Genomic DNA, 9,896 nt, shown 5'->3' on the forward strand with positions numbered 1-9,896 from the left:
GCGCGGCCGTCGACGCGCGCGACCGCCCGCTCGCGCGCGACGTCTCCGAGCTCGCGAAGACGGCCGCGGCGGCGCTCGTCGCCTTCCCCCGCGACGCCGCGACCTTCGCGCTCTTCGCCGACGTCGCCGCCAAGGCCGCCGTGGCCCTCGCGACGAACGCCGCCGCGGACGACGACCTCGTCGCCGCGCTCGCGGCCTTCGGCGCCGCCGCCGGCGCCGCCGCGACGCCGCTCCTCGCGCGCGTCATCGGCCTCCTCCCGGACGCGACGACGGTCCAGTCCCGCGTCTACGTCGCGCGCATGCGCAAGCCCACGGCGCTCGCCGAGGTCGCGGACGCGCAGGACCTCCTCTTCGCCGACGGCGGCGCCGAGGCCGCCCCCATGGACACGTCCGCCTAGGCGCGTCTTGAAACCCCCTTTTACCGCACCTTTCCTTCCGCCTTTTTGGGATTGGGCAGAGGCGTGGGAGGCGGAGGTGAGTCGCCGATTTGACGATTTTGACGGGCAAAACAGCACGAGGTAGAGACGCCAATGCCGCACAGCGAGTAGCCGCACGGTCGCAACGCCGCGACCCTCCCCGCCCAGACCTCCACAATCACGGTCGCACAACAATGGACCGCGGAGACGCTCCGGACTGGCGAAAAAAGCAACTAGAATATGAGGAGCGCAAAGCCCGGGCGAAAGCTCTAAAGCTGCGTTTGACCTGCACCATCTGCGGGGCGCGACCGAAGACCTTGCTAAATTGCCCATGTGGAACAACCCAGTACTGTTCGACAGCCTGTCAAAGAATTGATTGGCGCGACCGAGGCCACCGGACGGCGTGCAAAAAGATCCGAAACGAGCGCGCGGCGGAGGCGGCGCGGGCGGAGGCACCAACCCCCCCGCCCCCGCCGCCGCGCGAGGTAGTCTACGGCCCCGCGCCCCGTTCTCACGCGGACGAGGTCCGCGCGCGCATCGCCGCGGAGCACGAGGCGGCGCGTCTGCGGCGCGAGGCGAATCCGGAGCGGGCGCCTCTATCGGAGCGCTTTGGATCGCGATGCCCAGTCTGTCTCGAGGAATGGGACGTGAATGAAAGGTCCATGCATCGTAGCTGTTGCTGCGTGAGGATCTGCTCGTCTTGCGAGGAGAAGATCGGCGACGCGCCGTGTGTGCTTTGTGGTTCGCCGCTACCTGAAACTGATGCAGACGTGCTGGCTATGATTCGTCGCAGCGTGGAAGATGAGGTACCTGAAGCGATTAAGCATTTGGGGGATCAGTATCGCCGCGGCCACCTCGGGCTCGTGAAAAATGCGAAGAAGGCCGCGAAGATTTACAAACGCGCCGTGGAGCTCGCGAACGTGGACGCGATGGTGTGTCTAGGCACTATGTATCGTACGGGCGAGGGAGGCGTCAAACTTGACAAAATGAAGTCGATACAGCTCTATCGCATGGCCGCGGATCGAGGAAGCGCGTTGGGTCAGTGCAATCTAGGAGTACAACTTTCCGGTTCCTGCCCTGAAGAGAGCATTCGCCTTTGGAAGCTCAGTGCCGGCCAGGGCTACGCCCAAAGTGAGCTCAACCTGGGGCAAGCCTATGCGCAAGGCTGGTGCGTCGAAGTCGACCTCGAGGAAGCCAGGCGATTGTTCACGCGCGCGCTCACAAGGGGCGGCGAGGTCGGCGATCAAGTCCGCGAGCCCGCCAAGGCTGAGCTCGCGCGTCTCAGCTTGTGAGTATTATTTTGTACTTGCGGAGACGTTGGCAGGACGCATGAGTAGAGGCGTCCGACCGGTCCGCTGTCCGAGGCTTGCGCATGCCGGCCGACGGCGTCGCGCGCGTCGCGAGTCGCGCGGCTCGCTGTCGAAGCAACACCAGGACGCTTCGCAGGAGCGCTCGTTCAAATCACACCGAGGCTCGACCCGCTAGGTGCGTGCCGCGCGACGCCCGGGTGCCGGGGGCCGGGGCGCAGAGCACTGCGTGACGCTGCCAACGCCGAGCACGGCCGCGGCGCGCTCGCGCGCGAGCCCTGCGACGCGCGCGCGTCGCCGGAGCGCGTCGCCGTCGACGCGCCGCCGCCCGCGGGCTCGGGCGTCGCGACGAGCGCGGGCGCCCGGGGCCGGGGCGCAGAGCACCGCGCGACGCTGCCGAACGCGCCGCCATCACGAAAAACTGCGCGCAGGTACCGACGACATGGCGCCGCGGCGTAAGAAGTCGAAGGCGAGCTACGCCGAGGAAGAGGACGAGGACGACATGGTCGACGTGCCGCCGCCGGCGGCGGAGGACGACGACGAGGAGGAGGAGGCCGCGGAGAAGCCGCGGGGCCGCGCGTCCAAGAAGAAGAAGGCCGCGGCGCCGCCGGCGCCGGCGGACGACGACGACGACGAGTTCGAGGCGCCCGCGGAGGACGAGGACGCGGGCATGGACGAGGACGACGACGACGAGGACGACGAGGAGGACGACGACGCCGCCGAGGACCGGCTCGTGCGGCGCATGCGCAACGACAGCGACAGCAGCTCGTCGGCGGGCATCATCCACGAGATCTACTGCGAGCACTTCATGTGCCACAAGAAGCTGACGATCAAGCCCTGCCGGCGCATCAACTTCATCAACGGCGCCAACGGCAGCGGCAAGTCGGCGATCCTCGCCGCGCTCCAGATCTGCCTCGGCGCGTCGGCGAAGTCGACGCACCGCGGGAACCGCATGGGCGACCTCGTCCGCGAGGGCTACGAGGGCCAGGCGCTCGTCCGCGTGTCGCTGGTCAACGAGGGCTCGGACGCGGCGAAGCCCGAGGTCTACGGCGACATGATCACGATCCAGCGCCGGTTCTCGCGCCGGGGCCCCGCGAGCCTCCAGCTCCTCGGCGCCGACGGCGCGTGCAAGTCCAAGGACAAGAAAGAGCTCCGCTTCATCCTGGACACGCTCAAGGTGAGCGTCGACAACCCCGTCTGCGTCCTCGACCAGGAGAACTCCAAGAACTTCATCCGGGGCAAGGGCAAGGAGAAGTACCAGTTCTTCCTCAAGGCCACGGAGATCCAGGACGTGCAGAACCGCATCTCCAAGGTCAACCACGCCGCGAACAAGTGCCTCAACGACGCCGCGCACCAGCGCACGAAGCTCGAGCACTTCGCGCGGCTCTTCACCCAGGCCGAGCAGGAGTACGAGGAGGTGAAGCGCCTGGCCAAGTACGACGACGAGATCCGCGACCTCAAGGTCACCTTGGCCTGGGTGTCCGCGCGCGCGTCCGAGAAGACGCTCGCGGCGGCCGAGGGCCACCTCGCCGAGGCCGCGGCCGCGCGCGAGCAGTACGACGCCAAGGTCGCGGACTGCGCGAAGAAGCTCGCGGAGCTGAAGGGCGACGAGCACGGCTCCCACCAGCAGCGCCTCGAGGACCGGCTCACGCAGTTGAAGGACGTCGACCTCGCCGCGTGCCAGGAGTCGACGAGCAAGGTCAGCGCGGCCATCGGCCTCAAGAACGCGGAGGTGAAGAAGGCCATGCAGGTCGAGAAGAAGGCCCAGTTCACGCTCAAGGACAGCGAGCGCGACAAGCAGGGGCTCCAGCAGAAGTTGGGCGACGCTCGGAAGCGCAACGCCAAGGAGGCCGCCAAGTTCGAGTCCAACTCCGCCGGCGCGGCCGTCGCCAAGCTCGAGCAAGCCTTCAAGGCGCTCGAGGCCGACGAGGCCGACCTCGCCGGCGGCGGCGCGGGCCTCGAGGAGGCCGCGCTCGCCGCTGACGACGCGGCCAAGGCCGCGGCGACGGCGGAGCGCGACGCGCTCGCCAAGAACCGCGACGCCAAGGCCGAGGCCGACCACCTCGAGGGCACCGTGCGCCACCTCGAGCAGGCCGCCGCGTCGCCCCTCGGCGCCTTCGGCGCCTACCAGGCGCAGCTCGCCAAGGAGCTCGCGCGGCGGTCGCGCGACTTCGAGCGGCCGCCCGTCGGCCCCATCGGCGCGCACGTCAAGCTCGCGTCCGCGGCGGCGAAGAAGTGGGCGGGCTCCATCGACGACTGCTGCGGCCGCCAGCTCGCGTCCTGGATCGTCGGCTCGAAGAAGGACCAGAAGGTGTTTTACGACGTCGCGCGGAAGCTCAACTGCGCGGAAGCCGTGAAGCTGATCATCCAGGTGCCGCGGCCCCGCCACAAGATCCGCGACCTCGTCCAGGAGCACGGCCTCACGACCGTCGCGTCGCTCCTCAAGGTCGACGACGACGCGTGCTTCAACGCGCTCGTCGATTTGTCGGACGTCGACTCGACGTGCCTCTTCGACGACAAGGCCGACGCGGAGAAGCGCGGCATGGTCCAGCGCGGCGGCATGTGGGACCAGCTCCCGGGCGTGCGCCACCTGCTGGTGCACGGCGGCGCGCGCACGGGCGCGAAGAAGGGCACCCTGTTCTTCCGCAACGGGTCGTCGCGGCGCCGGGCGCTCATCGGCGTCGACGCGTCCGCGGATCTGCCCGGCGCGCGCCGCGACGCCGCGGACGCGCGCCACCGCGCCGACGCGCTCGTGGCCGAGGCGCGCGACGCGTCCAAGGCGGCCAAGGGCGCCGCGGCGGCGGCGACGCGCGCCAAGGCCGGCCGCGACAAGGCCGCGCGCGACCTGCAATTGGTCCGCCGGAAGCTGCGCGACGCGCGGACCGCGCGCGACGACGCCGTGGCGAAGACGAACGAGGAATTGGTCGTCGAGCCGACGGACGGCCTGGAGTCGGACATCGCGGACTGCGACGCGGACATCGTCGCGAACAAGCGGGCCCTGGCGGACGCCAAGTCGCGGGTCGCGGACGCGCGCGCGGAGCTCAAGCCTTTGGAGGCCACCAAGGCCCAGCACCGGGAGCGCAACGAGGCCATCATCGCCGAGATGGAGGGCATCCACGACCAGATGGCCCAGTCCGTGCAGATCGAGCAGCAGGCGAAGCGCGTGCTCGAGAAGTCCGAGAAGAAGCGCGACGAGGCCAAGCGCACCGAGGCCAAGCACGCCGAGGCCGTCGAGGAGGAGCAGAAGCGCCACGGCGACGTCGTCGACAAGGCCACGCGCTACACGCGGCAGCTCTGGGGCGAGACCTGGGACGGCGTCGCGCGGCCCGACGACGTAAAAAAGTACAAGTCCCAGGAGGCGGTCAAGGCGCGCATCGAGCACACGGAGGGCATCAAGGCCAAGGCCCTCAAGCGCCGCGGCGTCACGGAGGTCGACCCCGAGGTCGCCAAGGAGAAGATGGACCGCGCGCGCCACGCGTATTTCGAGAAGGAGTCGGGCTGCAAGCAGATCGAGCGCGAGGGCGAGCAGCTCAAGCAGGACGCCCACGAGCGCTGGAACCGGCTCAAGCGCATCCGCCAGTACATCTGCCGCCGGTCCAACAGGGAGTTCGACAACATCCTCCAGGCCAAGGGCTCCGCCGGCAAGCTCGACTTCGAGCACAAGGAGAAGACGCTCGGGCTCACGTACCAGAAGGACAACGCCGACGACGCCAACATCATCAACAACATCACGTCCCTCAGCGGCGGCGAGCGCTCCTTCTCGACCCTCGCCATGCTCATCTCGCTCGGCGCGACGATCGAGTGCCCGTTCCGCGTCATGGACGAGTTCGACGTCTTCATGGACCAGGTCTCCCGCAAGGTCGCCATGAAGGAGCTCGTCGACATGGCGAAGAAGATGGAGAACCGCCAGTTCATCTTCATCACGCCCCAGGACCTCAGCTCCCTGCCCCAGTCCGACATCCTCAAGATCTTCAAGATGAACCCGCCCATCCGCGGCCAGCGCACGCTCGAGGAGGCCTTCGCCACCCAGGGCTAGGCGCGCCAGCCTAACCTAACCCCGCCGCGTCGGACGTTGTTTGAACCGCCCTTTACCCCTCCGACATGTCGTCGCCGCTCTCGATGTCGTCGCCGCTGTCGCTGTCGTCGAGGAGGAGCGCGTCCTCGAGCGCGCGCGTCGGCGCGCCGTCCACGTCGTCGTCGTCGTCGTCGCTCTGGGGGCCCAGCAGGCCCTTGCCCTGGAGGTCCCAGTACTTCTGCTTGCACTGGTAGTCCTTGCGCGTCCGCACGTCGCCCGCGATCCTCGTCCAGTTGCCGACGCCGTGCGCGTCGACGGCCGCCGCGAGCGCGTCGATCTCGGCCGGCGCCCACTCGCCGGCGTTGTAGTCGCCCGAGAAGGAGCAGTGCCACTTCTCGCGGCACTGCGACGCCGTGCGGCTCGGCACGTGCACGGCGACGCGCTGCCAGAAGCCCGCCTCCTCGCGGATGGGCGCGTTCACGAGCTTGTCGACGCCCTCGTCCGAGTGGAAGTGCACGGCCAGCACGAGCCGCTGCTCCTCCACGGGGAACCACTTGCCCTTGACGTTGCCGCCGACGAGCTCGTGCTTCAGGTGGCCGTGCCAGCGGTCCCGGCACTGCTTCGCGGTCCGCCGCCCGAGCTCGTCCGCCAGAAACTGCCAGCTGTTGGCCCCGAAGTGCCTCACGTGCTCGACGACGCGCCGGTCGTCGTCCTCGGACCACGTCGCGTCGATCATGCAGGGGTTCAGGCGGCGCTGGTAGTGCTTGAGGCACTCCACGGCCGTCCGCGCCGGCCGCCAGGGCTCGCCCTCCTCCCGCTGGTTCAGGAACGCGGCGCAGATGTCCCAGCGGTGGCCCTGGTTCGCCTCGACGATGGCGTGGAGCATGCGGTTCTCGAGCTCGGTGAAGGGGCCCGCCCGCGGCCGGAGCGCGGCGGCCCAGCGGCGCTCGCAGTGCGCCGCCGTCGCGCCGCCGTCGCCCGCGGCCGTCGCGTACGGGTCCTTCGGCGGCCCCGGCCGCCGGCCGAGCTTCTTCTTCCGCGGCGGTTCGCCGCCGTCCGCGGCGGCGGCGGGCGGCGGACCCGCGGCGACGGGCGCCCCGAGGGCGGCGGCGGGCGCGCCGAGAGCGCCGGCGGGCGCGCCGAAAGCGGCGGCGGGCGCGCCGAGGGCGGCGGCGGGCGCCCCGGGGACGGCGGCTGGCGCCCCGAGGGCGGGGACGGGCGGCCCGAGGGCGGCGACGCGCGCGGCCTCGGCCGCCGCGCGCGCGTCGCGGTCCGCGACGGCGACAGCCCAGACCTCGAGCGCGCGCGCGGCCGCGAGCGCCGTCACGGCGGCGGCGACGCGGTCCCAGTCGGGATGCTCCCAGTCCGGCTCCGACGCGACGGCGCACGCGAGCGCCGCGTCCTCGGCGGCGCTCCATCGCGGCTTCGCGGCTTTGCGGACGCGCTCGAACTCGTCCTCGACGGCCTTCGCGTGCGCGGCCGCGGCCTCGCAGCGCGTCTCCGTCTCCTCGACGTAGTCCGGGTCCACCGACGGCCAGGAGATCTCGAGCATCTGGTCCAGCAGGTGGCGCCGCTTGACGCCCGCGGTCTCGATGCGGCCGTCGAGGGCGCGCAGGCCGTCGCGCAGCTGCTTCTGCAGCGCGAGGTTCGCCGCGAGGGTTTCGGAGGCGGTCATGCGCTTCTCGGGCGGCGCGCGCGCGCTTTGCAGTGCTGCGGCGCGGCGCGCGGCTCACTCAGTACGGCTCAGCACATGGGGTGCTCCGCCATCATCTCGAAAAATGAGATCTCATTTCTGCCACACACGATGGTGTGCGCACAGACGCGCCGCGGCGCGCGCCGCCTAGCTGCGTGAGCGCGTAGCACGCACCAGAAAAACAGCGCTACTACCATGGACTCCGAATTGGAAGCGATCCTCGCCGAGTCCGACGGCTCCGACGACGGCGCCGCCGCCGGGCTGTCCCTGGAGGACATTTTGAAGGAGGACGAGGCGCTCGGGGGCGACGAGTCGCCGGGCCTCGCGCAGGCGCTGTCCTACGCGCGGCTCCGCGAGGACGACGACGAGGCGCCGGCGAGCGACGACGACCTCGACGGCGGCGCGTACTCGACGAGCGAGACTCCGTACTCCGCGCGGGACTGGGCCGTGCTCCAGCAGATCCTCCGCGAGGAGGAGGAGGGCGACGACGGCGCGCCGCGGCGGCCGGTCGCGCCGCCCGCGGACGACGCCGCGCCGGAGCCGCCGCGCGCGTCGCCGCGCGCGTCGCCGCGGTCGTCGCCGCGGCCCGCGGCGCCGGCGCCGGCGCCGGCGCCGGAGCCGCGGCCCGCGCCCGAGCGGGCGCCGTCCGCCGCGGAGCCGCCGCCCAGGGGCCCGACGCTCTGGCGCGGCGACCGCCTCGCCGCCGCGGCCGCGCGGGAGGCCCGCCTCGTCGCGGGCGGCGGCGACGTCGTCACGAGCCCGCTGCAGATGAAGCGGCGCGCGCGCGCGCGCGCGCCGGCGCTCCTGCGCCGCGAGGGCTGGGAGCCCCCCGCGTCGGCGCCGGCGACGCGGCGGTCCGCGGCGAGCGGGCGGGGCGTCGCGCGCGCGGAGACGATGGGCGCGATCTCCCGCCAATTGGGCAAGAACGCGCAGTACCGCGCGCACGGCCCGGGCCTGCCCTGCGCCTTCGCCGTGCGCGCGAAATTCGTCGCCATCGGCACGTCGCGGGGCCTCACGCTCGTCTTCGACCACTTCCAGGAGGTGCGGCGCGTGCTGGGCACCGCGTCCGACGACGGCGTGAGCTCCGTCGACCTCAGCGTGTCGGGCGACCTCGTCGCCTGCGGCCACGCGAGCGGCAAGGTCGCGCTCTGGGACGTGATCAAGGGCGCGAATCTAAAGACGCTGGACGACGCGCACGGCGCGCCCATCGCCGCGCTGCGGTTCTACCGCGACGACGACGCCGCGGTCGTGTCCGTCGACGGCGCGGGCGTCGTCAACAAGCTGGGCTTCACCAAGGCCATGTTCGGCGCCTACGGCGCCGACGTCGAGTGCCTGTTGGACGGCGCCGCGGGCGTCGCGCCGTCGCTCGCGACGCTGCCGAGCGCGCCCTGGGCGCGGGACGCGTGCGCGTTCGACGCGGACGCGCGGCGACTGGTGGCCTTCAGCTCGGACAAGGCGTCCTTCGTCGTCGCGCTGGAGCCGGGCGTCAAGGTGCTCCACAAGTGGCCGCGGTCCTTCGCCAAGGGCGCCGACGACGGCGCGGCCGACGCCGCGCCGGCCGTCGACTGGGCGTGGGACGACGCGACGAGGAACGCGCGGCTCGCGCGCGCGTGGGGCGCCGACGTCATGGTGCTCCAGGCCGACCGCACGCTCGAGGACGGCGGCTTCGCCGTGGCGTCGGTCTGCGACGCCGTGGGCGACGGCGAGCTCGCGCGCGTGAAGCTGCCGTTTCCCGCCGTCGCGATCCGCTTCGTCGGCCGCGGCGGCCGCTTCGCGGTGCTCGACGCGTCGGACGCGCTGCGTCTGATCGACGGCGCGACGGGGCACCAGCTCGACGCCGTGAACTTCTCGGCCTACTTCGCCTTCGACGACCCCGCGGCGGCCGCGGCGGACGCGGCGGCGAAGTCGGCCGCGGCGCAGAACGCGATCCGCGTGGACAGCGACAAGGTCTACTGCCTGGGCGCGAGCGAGCTCTGCACCGTGCGCCTGCAGACGCCCCAGCAGCGCGTCGACGCCTTGGTGGACGCGGGCGAGTGGCTCGAGGCGCTCGCGCTCGCGCTCGACGACGCGGCGGCGTCCGACGCGGGGAGACGAGGCGACGAAGCTGCTGCGGCGCTACGTGGCCCTGGCCATCGACAACGCGCCGGGGCGGGCGACGGAGGGCGGGGCGCTGGACCTGGCGCGGTCCCACTTCCAGATGCTGGGGGGCGTCTGCGTCGAGTTCTGCGTCGAGACGAAGCGCTTGGACGTGCTCTTCGGCGAGATCTACGAGTCCTTCCTCGGCTGCGACCGCGCCGACGTCTTTTTGGATCTGCTGGAGCCCTACGTCTTGTCGGGGAAGCTGCGACGGCTCGCGCCGGAGGTCATGAAGGCGTTCGTCGAACACTTTCGCGACCGCGGCGCGCTCGTCGCCGTCGAGCGCTGCCTCCTGCACTTGGACGCGACGGCGCTCGACTTCAACATGC

At 71.4% G+C, this 9,896-nt stretch overlaps 3 protein-coding genes across 3 annotated transcripts in view; all 3 read left to right on the forward strand.

Moving 5' to 3' along the window:
- AURANDRAFT_72010 (hypothetical protein) overlaps nt 1-436 on the forward strand; it is a gene marked incomplete at both ends in the record, with an annotated part of 12,868 nt that extends 12,432 nt beyond the window's left edge. The window contains one exon of the mRNA XM_009040647.1: nt 51-436. Coding sequence (XP_009038895.1) covers nt 51-398 — 348 coding nt within the window. The remainder of the gene's footprint in view (nt 1-50) is intronic.
- A 2,029-nt stretch (nt 437-2,465) lies between these two features.
- AURANDRAFT_29295 (hypothetical protein) lies at nt 2,466-2,804 on the forward strand (the record flags this gene model as incomplete). The annotated part of the gene is made up of 1 exon (XM_009040648.1): nt 2,466-2,804. A coding segment is annotated over one exon (339 nt), but the record flags the coding sequence as incomplete, so codon positions are not given.
- A 2,376-nt stretch (nt 2,805-5,180) lies between these two features.
- AURANDRAFT_29396 (hypothetical protein) lies at nt 5,181-5,759 on the forward strand (the record flags this gene model as incomplete). The annotated part of the gene is made up of 1 exon (XM_009040649.1): nt 5,181-5,759. One exon carries the CDS (start codon nt 5,181-5,183, stop codon nt 5,757-5,759), a length of 579 nt encoding a protein of 192 aa, XP_009038897.1.
- Nucleotides 5,760-9,896: the final 4,137 nt, after the last annotated feature.

Source organism: Aureococcus anophagefferens (assembly GCF_000186865.1).
Source record: "Aureococcus anophagefferens unplaced genomic scaffold AURANscaffold_16, whole genome shotgun sequence".
NCBI classification, from domain to species: domain Eukaryota; class Pelagophyceae; order Pelagomonadales; family Pelagomonadaceae; genus Aureococcus; species Aureococcus anophagefferens.